Source organism: Mobula birostris, chromosome 7 (genome assembly GCF_030028105.1).
Source record: "Mobula birostris isolate sMobBir1 chromosome 7, sMobBir1.hap1, whole genome shotgun sequence".
Taxonomy (NCBI): domain Eukaryota; kingdom Metazoa; phylum Chordata; class Chondrichthyes; order Myliobatiformes; family Myliobatidae; genus Mobula; species Mobula birostris.
Genome location: NC_092376.1, coordinates 105,729,776 through 105,749,733, shown reverse-complemented (window position 1 = coordinate 105,749,733; position 19,958 = coordinate 105,729,776). Strand labels below are relative to the sequence as shown.

General features: G+C 40.5%; 1 protein-coding gene across 1 annotated transcript in view; it reads right to left on the bottom strand.

Annotated features, from left to right (window-relative positions):
• The window catches only part of LOC140200352 (dedicator of cytokinesis protein 2-like), a 699,328-nt gene that overhangs the window by 112,068 nt on the left and 567,302 nt on the right, over nt 1-19,958 (bottom strand). Inside the window, exons 32-36 of the mRNA XM_072263559.1 lie at nt 16,078-16,136; nt 13,846-13,994; nt 7,719-7,804; nt 5,626-5,782; nt 3,360-3,400 (exon numbers count right to left, since the gene is read on the bottom strand). Coding sequence (XP_072119660.1) covers nt 3,360-3,400; nt 5,626-5,782; nt 7,719-7,804; nt 13,846-13,994; nt 16,078-16,136 — 492 coding nt within the window. The remainder of the gene's footprint in view (nt 1-3,359; nt 3,401-5,625; nt 5,783-7,718; nt 7,805-13,845; nt 13,995-16,077; nt 16,137-19,958) is intronic.

Genomic DNA, 19,958 nt, shown 5'->3' with positions numbered 1-19,958 from the left:
ATTATAGTACGGGAAAACAGGAGACTGTAGATTCTGGGAAAAAGGCAGACTGCCAGAGAAATTCAATGGGTCAGACACCATCTGTGGAGGGAAGGAGACGGTCAAACTTCCAGATTGAGGCCCTTCATCAGACTGAAAAATATAGGAGAAAATGTCATAATAAAGAGGTAAGGGAAAGGAGTGGAGCAAGGACTGGCAAGCGATAAGGGGAGTCAGGTTATGAAATAAAAGTTCCATTGTCTGCAATCCTTTGTTACCTCCACCTATCACCTCTGTCAATAGTTCCACTCTTCCCTCCTTCATCTCAACATTCCTTCTCTTTCTATCAAGGTACAGGGTCTTGACCAAAAACGTCAACTGTCTACTTCCCTTCAGAAATACTGTCTGACCTGCTGAGTTCCTCCAGCAGCTTGTTTCTTTTGCTTATTGGTGAGTATGTGGGACTGAACAGCACAGATACAACACCTTCCATCTGGTGAAGTTTGTGAGTAGGCAGATTGGGCAGTAAATAGTTGGATTGCATTTAGCCTGCTTTTTCTTTTACATTTCTTCAGGGAGATGCCAATGTTGTAACAGTGATGAAAAAAACACTGGTATGGGATTGGAGATAGTGTCTGGAATACAGGTCTTCACTGCTACAGCACCATGTTGCTTGGTTCCAGAGCCTTTGCTGTAGGCAGTGCTTTTTGCCATTTCTTGATATGGCATGCAGTGAATCAAACTGGTTGAAGACCACATTCAAAAATGGTAAAGATGGCAGCAAGAAGCTGAGATGGATAATGCACCTGGCACTTCTGACTGAACATGGTCATGAATGCATAAACTTGACTTTAGTACTTATGTGCTAAGTTGTTCCATTGTCCACCATCAGACTGTAGAGCTTGGTCTGATCTTGTACTCTATTTATAGGACTGATAAATACTATGAATTGTTGATTTGCACAAATATAATCCAGTGTTGCAACTTTACAAAGCAGGCACCTCATCTTTAGGTGCACGTAACGCAGCTCCAAACATGCTCTTCTGTATGACCCACTGAATTTGACTTGACAATAATGTAGAATGAAGGAAACTCCAGGCCATGAGGTTACAGACTATGGCTGATTACACCTCTCTTGCTGCTTTTGGTTCACAGCATCTCACAGATGTCCAGTTTTGATCTGTCAGATATGGTCTGAGTCAACTCCATGCACAGGTGTGAAATGCCACTCAACACAGTACAGGCGTGAAGTGAAAATTTGTCTCCACAAAGACTGCCATTGTCACTTCTACTTTTGCTGTTGCCAACACATGCAAATCCACCTGCAGACTGGGAGGATGAGATCAAGTAGGTTTATTCTATGTGTTGGTTCACTAACTGCTGCCATCCCAGTTTGTCCTTTAGGACATGATGACATCAGTTTGTAGTTAAAGATATCAAGCCACTCTCAGTGATAGTCTTTGAAGACCTCCATACAGTCTGTGTCCTTGTTACCTTCAGTTCTTCTAAGTGTTTTCAAAATAATAACATTAATGCATCAGCTGACTTTTGTTGGTAGGTGGTAATCAGAAGGAGGCTTCCGTGACAATATATAAGCTGATGCCAGGAGATTTCTTGGAATTGGGTCAATGCTGAGAGCTCCCAGAGATGATCCTTACTTCCTGCACACTACTGCCACTGGTGCACGTGCCCTGCCACAGGGTCAGGATGTGCAAGTAACTGTGATGAAGGATACTGACAGAGGGAAGGTTGCTGTGAGGATGATAGATTAACATAAAGCTCAGATGCAACTAAACCCTGATGTATGATGGTTTCTGGAATACAATGGCGAGACACAAATCTCTCTTCTGAACATGTGTCATTGCAAAATCTGCTGTCCATATTTCAATTTCTTGCCTTCTTCATCCATTATGCCTACCTCTGTTCACACACTTTGCCTCTACAGTGCAATGGTTTGAAAATCTTTTTCTTGGTCTCTCTGTGCCCTCATACTCTCTTTTCTCTAACTCTCTGTTAACTTTCCAAGTCCTACAAGTCTTCTAGATCTCTGAACTATTCTTGATTTAGTTCTCCACCACTGGAAGTATGCTTTCAGCTGTCTTCTCTCGAAGTTCAAGAAATACCTTCCTAAGTGCATCTGTATCCTTAACTCTCTTGATTCTTAAATGCTAAATATAATCACCAATTGCAGATGCAGTTATATAATTTGTTGAATTCTTTCCAGCATCATAATGAAAAATGATGGAACCAAATGGGTTATTAACTTCAGAGGGCAACAAGGATTTAATAACATTAATATGGGGTTAGTGAAGGGGTTAACATATGAGGAGCATTTGGCAGCTTTGGGTCTGTACTCACTGTAATTTAGAAGAATACGTGGGGATCTCATTGAAACCTACCAGATATTGAAAGGACAAGATAGGGTGGATGTGGAGAGGATGTTTTCTATGGTGGGGGTATCCAGAACTAGAGGGCATGGCCTCAAAATTGAGGGGTGATCTTTTAGAACAGATGTAAGGAGGAAGTTTTTTAGTCAGAGTGTAGTGAATCTGTGGAATGCTCTGCCACAGACTGCAGGGGCAGGCCAAGTACATGGGTATATTTATGGTGGAAGTTGGTAGTTTCCTGATCGGTCAGGGCATCAAAGTATATGGTGAGAAGACGGGTATGTGGGGTTGAGTGGAATATGGGATCAGCCATGATGGAATGACGAAGCAGACTTGATGGGCTGAATGGTCAAATTCTGCTCCTATGTCTTATGGTCTAATGGTCTTACATGTCACTGAAGTTCCATGTAGATAAGACAATTATCAATAGTACATTGTTTTCCTATGCACACTTTTCAATTAGTTTGGTTTCAATGGCCATCCAACAAGGTTCAAGTTTCCTTATACTGTTCTTGTTTCTTTGTAGTCTAGTTTTTAGACTTCTCTACTCAGGAAAAAAAGACTATGGCTATCCTCCTTATCCATGTCCCTCATGATTTTATATACCTCTGTAAGATAATTCCTTAACCTCCTCAGCTCTAGGGATATAAGTTGCAACATAACTTAGAGATCTTCTCGATCCCAGAAGTCTCTAGGTGCTGAGAAAAGCTACTGCAGATTTTCATTTCAATGTTTTGAGTAAGGACTGAAGAGGTATGATGAGGTTTAGTCACAGTCTGAAAAGCTGCCACGGCACATACATAAGCCTGATATTAGCTAAGATTTATCTTTGCCTTCACTCATTTTTGCTTCCTCTTGATTACTCAATATTTTACTTTGTTCCCAATTTCCATTTTAAAATAATATGCAGCTCTTTAATGTCAAGTGTTTACTCTTTATTTTGCCTTAGAAAAAAAATCATGAAATATGACACTGCACTGTTGACCCACGTACCTTATGTACATTTCCTCTCGATTAATATCCTTGTAGAAATTCTGTAGACACAAACAAAAACATTTCTTTACTTAGACAACACACAGAAATAGCATCTAAATGGGTGATTGATGGTCAGTGTGTAGTGGACCCAAAGATCTTCTGTGTTCTAGACACTGACCCTAAAATGTTCCAGGAGAATTCTGTCACCCACCATAACCAGGACAATGACCTGTTTTAAAATGAGATCTGGAAATAATGAAAGCAATCTATTACTTTCAATATGCTCTTTTCATTAGACACTGAACCTGAACACTTTACCTCTTGCTATGGACAGAGAGGTTGAGTGAGCAGGAGATGAGGGAGGTGAATAAGCAACTTCAACCACTGAGTGTTGCTCTGAAAAGAGAAATGGGCAGTCAATGTTTTAGGTCAAGATTCCTAATTTGACTAATATTGAACTCATTAAGGTTCCATGTCTAAAGCATTCAGGTTCCTGGTAGTGGCCCCAAAGTCACTGAGTGCTTCATGTCAGCACTGATATTGTGTATTCAATCAACAGACATTCATGTGCTGCAGACAATGTTCTTTCAGTTCACAAGTTGCAGACAATAGTAAGCCTCAGTGTAACTGATTAGTTGGGGGGGTGGGGGTTGCTGTTGAACAACAAATAAATTGTAGTGCTGATAAAAATGCTTTGCTAACCTCTAGGTGCGTCAGGTTTGATCTAGTTTAGTTTATGCCTTGAGTTTGAAATGCGTTGGGACTCAAAGACTAATAACTAGGTAGTGTAGTTATGCCCAGCAGACTGCAGTCTGGCAAACTCATATTTTGTGAAATTTGGTTCTTAGTGAGAACCTAACAGTGAAATAAAACCAGTTTACAGGCTAAAGTTTGTAAATTGTTTGCTCATACCCTGACTGTTGATGTTGGAATTTAATGAATCTGAAGATAAGAACTCATGAGCCATTGAAGCAGCATCCGTTCACTGTTGGGAATGTCACTCTTTACTTCCATTCCCTTATCAGTATAACATGTTTGACAAAATTTAATTTTTACATTAGTTTCCAAATCTCTTCAGAATTGAGTGCTTATAGAGTGTTAATTACCTGGATTTAATCCCTCTTTTGTTAAATTATACAAGTTAACTAGAAGCCATTTTGACAATCTTCATCAATCCCTCAATATAAACCTAAGGAAGTGACCAAAATCTTACAAGATAATTGCCAATCTTTGCAGGGATGTTCTTAGGCAATTCTGTTTTCTTTCTTGCCTACCACAACATTTCTCTTGTGCTCTCTTGTGCTCTCAGACCCAGGGGTCCCCAAACTTTTTTTATACCATGGACCCCTACCATTAACCGGTGGGTCCATGGTCCCAAAGATGGGAACCCTTGTTAGAATCATACAACATGGAAACTGGTTATTCAGCCTCCTAAGTCTGCACTGACCATCTCTGAAGGCTCAGTTCATCTCTGCCTGCCAAAACTCAACACACCCTTGGAGAGTGCCATATTAATAACAGCTAGTTATCTTCTGTAGTCGAGGATAACATCTGAAAGTTCCCTGTAGATCATGTCCCACTGTCAGAACATGTATCATATCTTAATATTTTGTCCTGTTCTGAAGAAAAGACAAGCCTGAATTTTGCATTGTGCCTCAAATGAAAAATGTCCCAATGCCCAGCACCAAAACAGTCAGTAAGTAAAAGAAGGGGTAATTAGAGAAGAGGGACATAAAAGACTCCAGATACTATAATCTGGAGTAGCAAGCAATATACTGGAGGAACTCAATGAGTTGACTAGCATCTTTTCAGTTTGAGAGTATGCATCAGGACTGAAAGTGCAGAGGAGAAAATAGCCAGAATAAAAAGCAAAGGGTAAAGAGTGAGATAAGAGCCTGAGATGCATGGTGGACCAAGGAGTGGTAAAGAATGATGAGTAGATGAAGCCAAGTGGGAAAGGGGTACAGGTGAAATTGGGAGACAGAGGCAGGTAAGGGATTGGTGGAAGTAGACAAAGATAAAGAAATGGTCATATGGAGCCTGATTGGTGGGGAGGGTGAAGGTGGAAACAGCTGTAATAAATGAGAATATCACTGCCCTTAATCAATTAGGGGAGTTGTTCTAAAGCTAAATCACATGGACAGACAAAGCAGTATTGCAGAGAAAGAATCTACGAAGCTTCAGGAGGGAATGACACGTCTTGGTGAGAAAAAGAGAGAGAGATGGAAATGGCAGAGTGAAAGGTATTAAACAGACAAGCTGAAGTAAAGCTCAGCATACGTACCAGCAGGTTGACAGTGCAGCTCATGCGGTTTCCCCTGCTCTCATCTGTCATCACCAATCTGTAATCGAGTAGTTTCTCCAGGAGACTCTTTACCAGGCTGACAAAGTGTTGCACTGACTTTGCAATTTTCGGATGTTTTGAAACACATTCAAGAAGGCTGAAGAAAAGAATTACAAAGTCACAGAAAGTCATTAGAGAATAATGGAAACAAGCCTTTCATGCCACTGAGTCTATTCTGACTGTCTTTTACATTTACGCCAATTTATTTCAAGATGATTCCAATTTATTCTCCCCACATTCTAGTCAAACCACTTCACAATCTCCCACTCAAATTTGGAGAGATTTACGGTGGCTGATTAAGCATCCAATATCCACATCTTTGGGATGAAAGAGGAAACCTTTTCATTCAGAGTTACAACATGCAAACGCCACACCAACAGTACCAGAGATCAGATCGAACCCCAGTTACTGAAGGTGTGAGGCAGCAACTCTGTTGGTGCTGTTAAAGCGCAGAGCAGCTACCTGTTATCTGCTATCATTAAAAAAGATTACATTTTTATATTTTTATAGGACGGTTCTGAGGCAAATTCAAAATACATACAGAGAATACTGAGGTATAGTCCGGTGGCAATTTCCCTCCTTCCCCAGGGCTGCAGCAGGTGTAGGATTTGTGTTGACTTGACCTAACTCTGGCAAAGAGTCAGAAACACTGTAGGGAATACAGCACCTAGTGGGATGTGCATGGACACCAACCAAGCACATATACAATCCTCCAAGACCCAAGTACACAATGCCAGCCATCAGAAGGAGAAAGGTATTGCCAGGATGACCCCTCATCACTATTGACTTTGTCATGGAATATTAACCTAACTTGGTTTTAGCAATTCATCAACATTCTCTGTCTTCAGTTTCAGACTTCCAAACCTCATATATTTTGCTCTTTCTATATTGCTATTTAGCTGGGTACAAACGAATGTTTGGCTCTCTGGCTGTTGGTTGAAACCTGAACTTTTGAGAATGTTTGCAAAGGGGTCAGTAAAGTCAAAATAAGCCAATAATCTCCACTGCAAACGACTGGCTATGACTATCATTCCTAACACTCAGCTTATTTTGAGGACAATCAATGAAACAAAGCATTAGCTGGTTAAGTTTTACAGTCTAGTCCAGTATTAAAATGGGGCAAATCCAAAGTTAAAGAAGCAGAGCATGAAGGAAATGTTGATCCTAAAATGTGAAGCTCAGCAACATCAGCCCCTGAACCATAATGCTTAACCCATTATCACAGCTTCAGATCATTTTACAACTTCGGAATCTTTGAATAGCTCCCTCTTAGGTAATTAAAATTGCTAGAATTTATAGATCGACCTGGAACCTCCAGAACATGAGGACGTTGTTTTGGATAAATCATGTTTTTGTTTCTGTTTATTATCTTTTTGATAGTTGTAATAAGATTAATAACATGAGAAGACTCTGTCATCATTCAGAGCTCTAACAAGGAATTTGCATCACTGTGCCCCAGATACATGGATCAGAGATTGGAAGATGATAAGTCAGCAAGGTGGGATGGTGGATTGGAGATGGCTGTATGGAAGATAGGAATTCAGTCGATGGGAACTTTGGGAAATAGATACAGGAGCTTGGAAATGGTGAGGGGAAGACATCAAAGGTCAGGAGGTAGGTTACATTCAAAAATGAGTAAATTAGAATAGATCCAGTTTATTTATATGCATTCAGTTGTGAATTCTTAATCCTCTCCTTCAACTGCATTTTATTCAATAACAACCTCAGTAGCTTTTCCCACAAGTTCAACTCAAGCCTTCTTCACAGACTATTGTGTTCACTCCATCATCAGTTCATTCTTAACCCCTGATACTCTCTTTGAAGGCTTTCCAAAATCCTGCCTTGTTCTCTGTTTTTTTTTGGTGCCTCCATTCCTATCCCCTTTACCACTAATTTTCTACAAAAAATACTGGCTGCCTAGTTTTGTTTTATTTCTTGCCAAAATGTCTCAACCCCATGTTGTTTAGCTCGATGCATGTCTCTGTGTCTCTCTTTCTCTATGCCTTCAAATTTCTAAGTGAACTAAATCTTACATTGTCTGGAAGAGCTGCATGTATTGTTCATCACCACATCCACCTTCCACTGCATGATCCAATTTCAAGATGATCTCATCTTCAAACTGTTAAAAATATCATTAGTTACTTGGAATATGCAATATAACAAAGACTAAAGCAGAAGAACAGTATCTGGGAAAACAAGTTTTTGAAAGGGATTCATTCTGACCAGAAAAAAATATTTAAATGGTACAAAAATATTTCTCATTAACTTGCGTTATATTCTATTGGTCTCTAGTACAATGTTCCCCATATTTCTACAGTATTTCACAGCTGTTACTTTTGTATTAATTACTGTAGTTTATAAGTTCTGGACTCTTGCTACCTCTCTGAGAGAGCTTTATCAAGCAGTGCTTATGTTTCTATCATATTGATTGGAAGAAAACTTTTAAGTGTGGAAAACACATGTTACGTTTTGTAGCTTCAAACATTAAACTAATTCACGGGAAGACACAGGAGTCTGCAATGCGAATCTAACTTTATCCTTAAGTGAGGCATGCACGTATCATGTGGTAGCGTAACATAATCCTCCATGAATTATTTAAACAAACAAGAATGCTTAATTGAATAATATATACTCAAGTATTAATGACATATTAAATACAATACACAATAACGCAACAGATAAGAAAGACCATATGTGCATCAAATCAATATCATCCTTTGTGTCCTTCCGGGCCCATCACAGGTTCTTCTGATTTCCAATTAATTCCAGAGTGATATCCTGTGATATCCAGATGCTGGATTTACAGTGGCTTGGCTTTTTTGGGGTGTGTTCATTGTTGGCAAGACCAGCATTAATTTCCCATACCAAAATGTCCCAGAGCAGGTAACAGCAAGTCATCTTTTTGAATTGTAGCTGAAAATCTTCCCATGCTATTCCAGGAATTACATAGAAACTACAACAATACAGTGCAAGAGCAGGACATTCAGTCCATGATGTTGTGTAGAACTAATTCAGCTAATGATTCCCAATTAAAATAATCCTTGTTGCCACAATTAATTCTATTATTAGACACTTCAACCCTAGGGAAAAGAAATGTTACTGGCTGTCAACTCTATCTATGTCTTCCATGTGGTGCCATGGTAGTGTAATCATTAGCATGATGCTGTTACAGCTCAGGACATGGGAGTTTGGAACTCAGTTCCAATGCCATCTGTAAGGAATTTGTATGTTTTCCCTGTGATCATGTGTGTTTCCCTGGTTGCTCCAGTTTCCTCCCACAATCCAAAGATGTACCACTTCGTAGGTTAATTGGTCATTTTAAATTGTCCTGTGATTAAGCTAGGATGAAATAAGTGGGTAGCTGAGCAGTGCGGGTTTTTGTGCCGGAATAAATAAATAAACAATCTAAACAATCTAAATAAACAAATAAACAATCAAACAAATAAAAGTAATTTTTAAAAATTCAATCAGATCTCTCCTCAGTCTTTGTCACTCTAGAGAAAATAACCCGCTAATCCAGGCAACATCCTGGTAAATTTCTTCTGCACAATCTCCAAAGCCTCCACATCTTTCCTATAATGGAGCAACCAGAAATAAATGAATACTTCAGAAGCAGCCTAACCAGAATTTTATGAGGCTGCCACGTAACTTGATTCTTCATCACAGAGCCTCAGCTATTAAAGGTAAGCTTGCACACATCTTCTTTAACATCCTATCAACGTGCAACCACTTTCAGGCAGCTACTGACTTGGACCCCAAGGTCCCTCTGTACATCAGTGTTGTTAAGGGCCCTGCCATTAAAAGTGTACTGCTCCTTTGCAGTTAATCCCCCAATCTAGATTCAGTGACAAAGAAGGAATGGCAACATACTTTTCAAGTCAATGTAGTCTACAACTTTGAATTGGATGAAGTGTGCAGGTAGGGTTGTTTCCATCAACTTGCTACTTTGTCCCTCTTGGTTGTGAGATTGAGGTATCAGCCTTAACATTATTCATCATTGGTTGTGAGCCTTTGTTCATTTGTCAGGATCACATTTAATCCAGTTCTGGACATTTTAGGCTTTTCAGGTCACTGATTGTGTGCAAGTGATTACTAACTGGAGCCAGGGTGGGATCTGCAGACTCTGCCACAGCTGGAACATGAGGTGCCTCGTGGGGAGGAGAGGTAGTCCGCAAAGTGGTGAACACCTTTCGACCATGAGACATAGGATGAAAATTAGGCCATTCAACCCATCGACTTTGCTCCACCATGGCTGATCCTGGATCCCATTCAACCCCATAAACCTGCCCTCTCACCATATCCCTTGATGTCCTGACCAATCAGGAATCTATCAACTTCTGCTTTAAATATACGAACAGACCTGGCCTCCACCATAGTTTGTTGCAGAGCATTCCACAGATTCAACACTCTTTGGCTAAAAGAATTCCTCCTTATACCTGCTCTAAAATGTCACCCCTCAATTTTAAGGCTGTGTTCTCTAGTTCTTGATACCTCCACCAGAAGAAACATCCTCTCCACATCCACCCTATCTAGTCCTTTCAATATTCAGTAGGTTTAAATGGGATCCCCATGCTTTCTTCTAAATTCCAGTGAGTACAGGCCCAGTGATGCCAAGCACACTTCATATGTCACCCCCTTCATTCCCGTAATCATCCTAATGAACCTCCTCTGGACTCTCTCCAATGACACCACATCCTTTCTGAGATATGGGGCCCAAAACTGTTGACAGTACTCCAAGTGTGGCCTGAATAGTGTCTTATGAAGCCTTAGCATTATCTCCTTGCTTTTATATTCTATTTCCCTTGAAATAAATGCCAACATTGAATTTACTTTCTTTACCATGGACTCAAGCTGTAAATTAAACTTCTGGGAGTCTTGCATGAGGACTCCTAAGTACCTTTGCACCTCTGATGTCTGAATCTCCTTCCCGTTTAGATAAGAGCCTGCACTATTGTTCCTTTTACCAAAATGCATTATCATATATTTCCCAACACTATATTTCATCTGCCACTTTTTTGCCCATTTATCCAATTTGTCTAAGTCCTTCTGCAATGCCATTGCTTCCTCACTACTACCTACCCCTCCACCTATCTTCGTATCATCTGCAAACTTGGCCACAAAGCCATCAATTCTATTATCTAAGTCATTGACAAACAATGTAAAAAGCAGTGGTCCCAATACTGACCACTGAAGAACACCACTTGTCACTGCCAGCCAACCATAAAAAAGGCCCCTTTATTCCCACTCACTGTCTCCTGCCTGTCAGCCATTCCTCAATCCATACCAGTATCTTTCCTGTAACAGCATAGGATTTTACCTTGTTAAGCAGCTTCATGTGAGGCACCTTATCAAATGCCTTCTGAAAATCTAAGTAAATGACATTCATTGCCTCTCCTTTGTCCACCTTGCTTATTACCTCCTCGAAGAATTCCAAAAGATTTGTCATGAAAGATTTCCCTTTACAGAAACCATGCTGACTTTGACTTATTTTATCATTAGCCTCCAAGTACCCCGAAACCTCGTCCTTAATAGGACTCCAACACTTTCCCAACGACTGAGGTTAGGCTAACTGGCTTATAATTTTCTCACTTTAGTCCTCCTCCCTTCTCAAAGAGTGGAGTGACATTTGCAATTTTTCAGTCGTCTGGGATCATGCGAGAATCATGTGATTCTTGGAAAATCATGTTATCTCTTCAACATCTTTCAGGACTCTAGGATATAGTCCATCTGGCCCAGGTGACTTATACACCTGAAGACCTTTCAGTTTGTCTAACACTTTTTCCTTTTGTAATAGCAATGGGATTCACTCTTGCTTCCTGACACTCACTGGCTTTTATGCAGTCCTTAACTTCTCTTGTCAGCCATGGTTGCCTTCTGCCACCGAAACTGGAAAATAGACTCAAGGTTCTAATTTCATTGTAAATACCCTATTTTCATCCACATGGGCCAGAGATTCCCAGCAGTCAGTGATATTTTCAAGAAAATTTTGATGTAGAGTATGATATAAGGATTGAAAGTAACATGCTTTGTCCATTATTTTGTACTATGTGTAACTGGGACCTATCTGGCCTAGGAGAGCATACTGATGTAGTTTCATTTTTCTGGCTATATTATTAGCAGGAATTTATGGAAATCTGATGGCATCTCTTTCAGGCTTTGAATCGCCTTTTGCTCAAGGCCAATATCTCAGAAGAGCACAGGATGAAGAGGATCACTAATGATGGATAGACCTTGATCTGTGTACTGCACTTGAGGTCTTAATCATTTCTTCAGGGAGCCAGAATCCATGCTGGAGTAATGAAAGTGATGATAAATTTCTTCACCAATATCCACCTTCATTAAGAGGTAACTCCTGAGATTAAGGAAGCAGTTCCTATTCTCTAAGAACTCCTTGTCGACCCTTTTTTGTTGGAGGTCAGGTTGAAACAGTGAGGAAACTGGTACAGGTCCCTTGTTTGAAGGTGTGTGTAAGCCCAATTCTCTCATGTGCCTCAGTGAACAAACCGAAGATGACCTTGTGCTAAATTTCTGAATACGCATGTGTTCTTTTGTACTGTTCTTCTTAAGTGGTCCCTCGCTTACCTTCTGGTTTTCTGGGTTCTGAGATGGCTGTTGAGGTGAATGTGGGAATCACACAACCTTTCTACAAATGGATCAAGAGGTGAGTAATGAGACAGGAGAGTTGGCAGCATATGAAGTGATGCAGTCCTTCTGTTGGTACACATGGTTTCTGTCTGCTCACACAGACTGAACTCAAGGTTCTCAACACTAAACCAAGTGCTCTCCCTCCACTTTTGAGTGGCTGATAGCTAGGGATTCCCAGCTCTTTTGGTATTTTCCACATCTTTGAAGCTTTGAACACATTCCTGAACCTTTCTCTTCATCTGACTGGTAATCTCTTCCTCTGACATGGCTTGGAATAGTGTGTGCCTCACTGACTGTCCTTTGCTAAGTAGGTTAAACAGGCTCCCACTAATCCTGTAGAGTTGCTCCCCACCGGCAGGAGGCTTGGAGGGGAAGTTCATTGAGAAAAAATTGAGGAAAGCACCAGGGTGACAAGGTTGTCTTATTTCACTTCAGTCTGTTCCAAGACTCAGTCAGGTGTGGACCCATTACTTAGTAAAAGCAATGATAAAGCTATTGCATTGTTAGCTAACTAATGTCCACTGGGATAGCAAATTCGCTGTCCTATGTTGTAACTATAATTGAAGCATATCTCAGCTACCAAGATACCAACTGAAACACTTACGGATCGTCCACAGGGCTCTGAGCACAATACCCCAGACATTCAAAATATAGTTTTTATATAATTTTTACAGTGTTGAGAGGTAGCTTCCTGGATATACAAGCACCGCAAGTATTGATTCATAGAGCAAATACTGTGTCTTTAAACGTCAAGTGCCAGGATGACTGATTAATACCTTCCCTGGACCTCATCCTGAAAGTTTCAATATGGGCCAATAAACATAAATGTTCATCTATTGTTTTGCCTTGTGTTATTCACAATAGCACAAAGTGAGAGTTTCCTGCACCTAATAGGTGGTTTCAATATCTTTAAAGTATCATTCGATGTTACATTGCAAACATTGTATATGTGACTTCAAACCAGATTTGTAAATGACTCCGTAATTCAGGAGCAGTTAATGTTGGACAATAAATAGCAGCACCGACCACATTCATTGCATAAATAAATTAAAAAATAACAATTCACTCCCTTTAGGTAAGATAATCACATTAGTACATTGCATTCTACATTCAGAATTCTATTCATCGATTGCAATGAAATGTATCTCGGAGATAAGGGATAATGAATTGATATTACTCTGCGGCATGTTTTCAGAGTAGCAATTGTGCACCTTCTTGCAATCATTTAATAGAATGCATATCATCCATCACTAATTTTTGTGTCGACTAGCACCAGCTATATTGTGCTTGTCCAATTCTAATTGTTGATAGACATCCTTATGGTGCAATTATAATGGCTAAGCATTACACAACATTGCTCCCTCTATTTCCCCCACCTCTCATCCTGCCTGCCACCTAAAGAATCTGCTTAGCAGACAGAGGTTCTTATGTCTTTAACTATCTTGTGCATCATAAATCACTCTGGACTTTGCCTTGTGAAGGTTTGTGCATCACTGTTCATCTTCTCCTGCATACCTTCCTGAAGTTATTAAACACAGAGTACTCGCACAACATCATGTCAAAGAAGATCGGGATTGTGGCCTTGCGAAGTTCAACCTCCGGAATCAGCGTCATTTCGAGAATTGGGCCCACCATCTCCGGGATGAAGTGGATTTTGTTCTGTGCTGTCATTTAAAATGTAAATGAAGACTCATTAGTGAAGTGGATGCCCGAAAATACCCCTTATAGCAAACCCAACCTGAAGGAGGGAAAAAAACCTGCAGATGCTGGAAATCTGAGATAAAAAAACACAACAAACACTAGAAGCACTTAACAGGCCAAGTAGCATCCCTGGAGAGAAAAAAAAAATCAGCCTGAACTGCTGAGTATTAGTAGCGATTTTCTCATCTTTAATCTATAATGCATTGACACCCTTGAATGGACTTCTTTTACGTAAACGCTGAACTCATGATCTCTCAATCTACCTTGTCGTTGCCCTTGCACTTTATCTGCTCACCTGCACGGTACTTCCCTTGTAAATCTAACACTGCCCTCAGTATTTTGTTTCTATTTTTTGTACAACTTCGATGTACTTAATGATCTGTCTGGATGTCATACAAACCAAAGCTTTTGACTGTATCACAATATATGCGACAATAATAAACCAAATACCAGATCAGAACTTGGTTGCTGTATTTGTCTCTAACTTTCTTCCCCCCTAAACTGAAGTCTCAGACCCTGGGTGCTGTTGAATAATGTCTGGGTGCCCTTGGAGACAAAACATCGAGTATGATTGGTTTCAGAGGACCACCATGAGTGTAGAGAGACTGCAGAAAACTCACACCCTGTCTTCCTCACTCCCACTGAAGAATATTTTCCTGAAAGATGAATAGCTAGCAGCTGGAGTGGGCATTGGCCTGGCTTAGACCAAAGGATTCAAGGATAATAATTCTGATTGAGCTTCTACCCCTTCCCTGGGTGGCAGGGTGGAAATACGTCTCTACTAAAGGAGGTATAAGTCACTCCTTAACCTCCATTAGCCTGAAGCTCACCTTTGAGCAAAGTGCAGCACCTGCTTAACCCCCCAATTAGGGAAGTCATGGGAACAGGTAATGGACGGTTTTATGAGTAGCTGGTGCATGTCACAAGTCCTGGTATTCGACTACTGATGCCAGGCAGACTATCTCTGAAGAGTATTGATAATGGCTGGGGCACCCGTCTTGTAAAGACACTGCCCAGAAGAAAGCAATGGCAAACCACTTCTGTAGAAAAGTTTGCCAAGAACAATCATGAGGCCATGATCACCTACACCATATGATACAGCACATAGCGATGGTGATGATGCTAGTCAGGCCACGTCTAATATCTCAGGTCCATCAATGTCCTGGATCAGAAAATTCTGTGACAGAAGCAGTTGACCTGAATCGATAACACAAATTCAGAGTTACATTGGACAGAGCATTCCTGTGATAGGTCCTCCAGCTGATTTGCATAAACGATGAATTCTCAATGAAAAGACATAGGGCTTCCCACTTGGAAAGATCTATTAATCCATCAGTGCACTGCAGGCTAATGAATATTCTTTCATGGTTCTGACATTGCCTGTTTCTATAAGCAGGAGAAACCCACATTACCATGTGTTGTACATCAGACCTCCAACAAATCAGGCTTCTGGAAAGTACAGAAGAAAAGAGTTTGCATCAAAGTGCTGGGATGGATCAGGATGCCAATTAATTGGGTTAGAATAAGAACATTGAGAGTTGGATCAGATCAATGGGAGATACTGCTGAGTGTAATGGTCAGGCTCAAAATGAAAGCAAAGTTTTACAATGAGCATTGAGATCACATTCAGAGAAGGTTAGGGTAATGGGTGGGGTGGGGGAATTGATGAAGGGAGCACCATCACCAGGGTGAAGTACGTTAATATGTAAATAAGAGTCAAAGAATTCTCCAGTGCTGGACTGAATGCCCCTTCCAATCATTCTCATGCAGGTCATTTTAAACAAAGACAAAAATAGTCCTCATATAGACCATGAACACTGCTGGACAAGACCATCCCAGGCTTTGTGTGTATGGTTATAGGTCATGAAAGTCTTTTTGAGGCAGACATTGCAAGTCATGATGCTAATACATGTGTCTGCATGCATCAGCACATCTGTCGCACAGTGGAAAGTCACAGATAATTGTGCATCTTGTAACGAGTCCTTCATTTTGCTCTACAATTGTTATTTATCAAGCAGAATTTCTGGACTATAATCTTTCACTCACCAAGCTTGTACCACATATCACGAATGTCAAACCCAATCTGTCGCCTCATGTCCCCATACCTGAAAAAAAAGAGCATTTTAATTTTTAAAAAATTGTGTAACAGCCAAAACTTGTAAGCAAATATATTCCACCCACATAATCACTCACTTGTCCAAACTTTAGTAGGAAACACTGCAGAACAACACATGGGATCAAGCCAGATAGTTACCCTGCAGTGCTGATTTATAAACCAATAACCTTTTTACAAGACAATTGGAAAAATGTCTACTCAGTCTAAAGATGAAAGGTTATCCATTTATAACTGAAAGAAATGCAAGTTCCTTCACTCAGAAGGTGCTTGTCCTTAGATTTTCTTATTCCAGAGGGCTAATCAATGCTGAGTGTGTTCTAGCTGAGACTGATGAGGTTCTGAGCTGAGTCAAAGGAGGAAAGTGGAGTTGAGTTAGAAGATAAGCTATGGAGAAGCAAGTCTAATGTTACTACTTCTGCTCCTACTTTCATATCTTTCTCACCCATGCTTGTCTCCCTCTCAGCAAGAGGAGGCTCTCAATCTTTTTTGCCCTGTCAAAAGACAGAAATTGTGAGGCAGAGGAGATAATCCAAGTAAGGAGAGCTGATGAGATTTGGAGGGTGAGCTCAACAGCTTTTGAAATAGGGATGAAAATCACAATACTCCACTAACTAAAAGTTATAGAGCCATACTGCGTGGTCCTTTGGTCATGTCCCTGTCGACCATTAATTACCTAGCGATATTTACCAGTTCTTGATCTGTAGTATTCTATGTATTGGTGAGCCAAATGTTCATCCAGATGCTTCTTAAAATGCTGTGAATCATAGAATCATGCAGACATACAGCATAGGAACAGGCTTCCTAGCCACCTCTTCCATGTTGCACTCATTTCATTTCCTTACATTTAGCTTCATTTCTATGTCCTTCCTATTGAAGCACCTATCCAAAATGCCTTTTAAATATTGTAGTTGTGTCTGCCTTGCCCTCCTCCTCTGGCAGCTCATGCCAGATAACCACCAGCCTCTCTGTGGAAAACCTACACCTCAGAATTCCACTTAAGTTTCTCACCCAGACAATGAAGAGGGCTGATTATCATATTGAACATGTTATGGATGCCATTTATAAATTTATCATGAAATGTTCATTCTGTAATAGATTTTACTTCTTATTGTGCCTCAACAGTTGCTGTGACGATTAATAACAGAAAGCACGTTAGGTGTAAGAAAGTCCCTCACAATCTGTGATATGCCCTTTTCTCATTACTACCAACTAGGGAGGAAATACAGGAGCCTGAAGACCCACACCCAGCGTTTTAGGAACAACTTCTTCCCTCTGCCATTAGGTTTCTGATTAGTGCTGAACCCATGAACACTACCTCACTCTTTCTCTTTTGTACTATTTATTTGTTTTATGTTGTAAATTATAGCAATTTATTATCTCTTGCACTTTACTATGTCAGTTTGTACTGTATGCCAGTGATAATAAACCAGATTTTGATTCTGTTGGGGATGTTAAAATATGGTTGGAATTGACATTATAATTCTTGTATGAACCCTTCAGATTCCTGTTCTTCATCGTGCTCTTTCTCCTCATTGGAAGGCTGGTTCCATGACTAATGGGAACCACAGTGACAACCTAGGTCAGCATGTTTTCATGTGGTACTACTCTATGATGGGCCTCACACTGGTCAGTTAGTTCAGCACGCAACAGCCCACCATGTGTATTGGCATATCCTCTTCCAAGCACCTCCGGTCAGCTCAAGTTAGTGAGAGTGAAGATTCAGTTTATAGAGATACTCTAGATGCCATTGCTGACACAAAACATGAAAGGGTTTATCCATGGTGTCAAAGTCAATAAAAACAGCTGCATTGCTGCCTGAATTTTTATTACACAATATAACTTACCCAGAAGAAATGAACAAACAACTAATCATAGATGATAGCTTTAAATAGCATTACTAAGGAGATCCTCCCTGCTGTTGAACATGTGTTGAGCCATTCAAAATTAGGAGAAGGACCCATTGGAGCATTAAACTCTAATATGAAAGCACTAGAGTCATCAACAGAGGATAATGTATGGTTCCAGGGTGCATATGTTAATTCAAAACCTAATATGGAATCTGAATAAATTAGCACCACTAGCATATACTGTAGGTACTATTTTGGGGAGACACAGTAATGCATAGCATTTAAAAAAGGGATACCTAGTCTGAGCTTTGCGCTCTCAATCTCATGCTCTTACCCAAGGAATCTGCATTCTTAAACTTAACATGAAGAGGGAAAATATGGGCACATGACTCTGATCGATGAAGTTTTAAAGAGTGGATTTAAGATGCTACCAAAGCAGATTGTAATTACTGTTTTAAACCATGACTTGTGTCAGCTGTGATACTTTTGCCTCAGCATCACAATTTCATAGGTTAAGTTCCACACTGAATTCATGAGCTGGTCCAGTTCTCTTGAGAGAATGCTGCATGTTTGAGCTGGGGTCCTTGGACAAAATATTTGCTCTACAAGGTGGTATTATTTTGGTTTTCCCTGGTGTCAGGGTCAATATATGTTGCTCAGTCATTAGCAGTTGAACAGATCATCTGCTTATCATCGTAGAGCTATTTGTGAGATCTTGTTTTTTGCCTGCCACTATAATATCGTACTAAAGTGATTCCATTTCAAGTGAAGCACTTAATTGACACTAAAGCAGTTCACTTCATCCTAAGGTGATGACAGCTGAGGAATAAAACCAAGTCTTTCCTTTTCTTTGGAGCACTCATTAATAAACTTTGAGTCAGGTCAGAGATGCAGTAACCTTGGCGATATTCTGTCCATGTAATAAAACAAAGGAAGGCCATGTAGAACTACTTGAGTTCTGTGGACCTGCAGAATGTACTCAATTCTCTGTTGATGTACACAATGGCAACGACTTGGACTCAAACAAATATGACCTAGGACTAGTGGTTTAGAAAAAGCATTCCTCTATCAACAATTAACTGTAGGCAGCAAGGACAGTGAACAATTTGAATTAGTCCTTTCTGAGGACAGAGAGGTTGAATAACACTCTGTCAATCATCAGTGATGGATTGCTAAGTACCAGCCTTTTCTTGGCAAGTATGAAAGCCAATTTATACTTCTGCATCAAATCCACGCCATAGGTATGGCGTAGCTACGTAACCTATGCCAGCAGTCCCCAACCACCGGGCTGCGAACTGGTACCGGGCTGCAAAGCATGTGCTACCGGGCTGCGAGGAAACAATACGAGTCAGCTGCACCTTTCCTCATTCCCTGTCACGCCCACTGTTGAGCTTGAACGCATGCGAGGTCATTACCCGCGCATCATCCATGTCAGCGCGGGAAAAAGATCAACTCTTCGAGCTTGCAAATGACGGCGGGCTGAAAAGCATGTTTGACATAACATCTCTGCTGGCATTCTGGATCAAAGACAGGGCTAAATATCCTGAGATAGCCACAAAAGCTTTGAAAACGTTGCTTTCATTTCCAACATATCTCTGCAATGAATGCAATGAAAACTAAATTGCGGAATAGACTGGACATGAGGAACCCCCTTCGAGTATCGCTGTCTCCCATCACCCCTCGATAGGACCGTCTTGTTGCAGGGAAACAAGCCCAGGGCTCCCACTGATTCAGCGATATTGGTGTGTTGAAATGATTTTATATGTTCATACGGGGAAAATATGTGCAGCGTGTTTAATATTCGAACGTTACTTAAAATGTTATGATGCTATTGACTTATAGGTGACTTATATAACCATATAACAATTACAGCACGGAAACAGGCCATCTCTGCCCTTCTAGTCCACGCCGAACGCTACTCTCACCTAGTCCCATCGACCTGCACTCAGCCCATAACCCTCCAT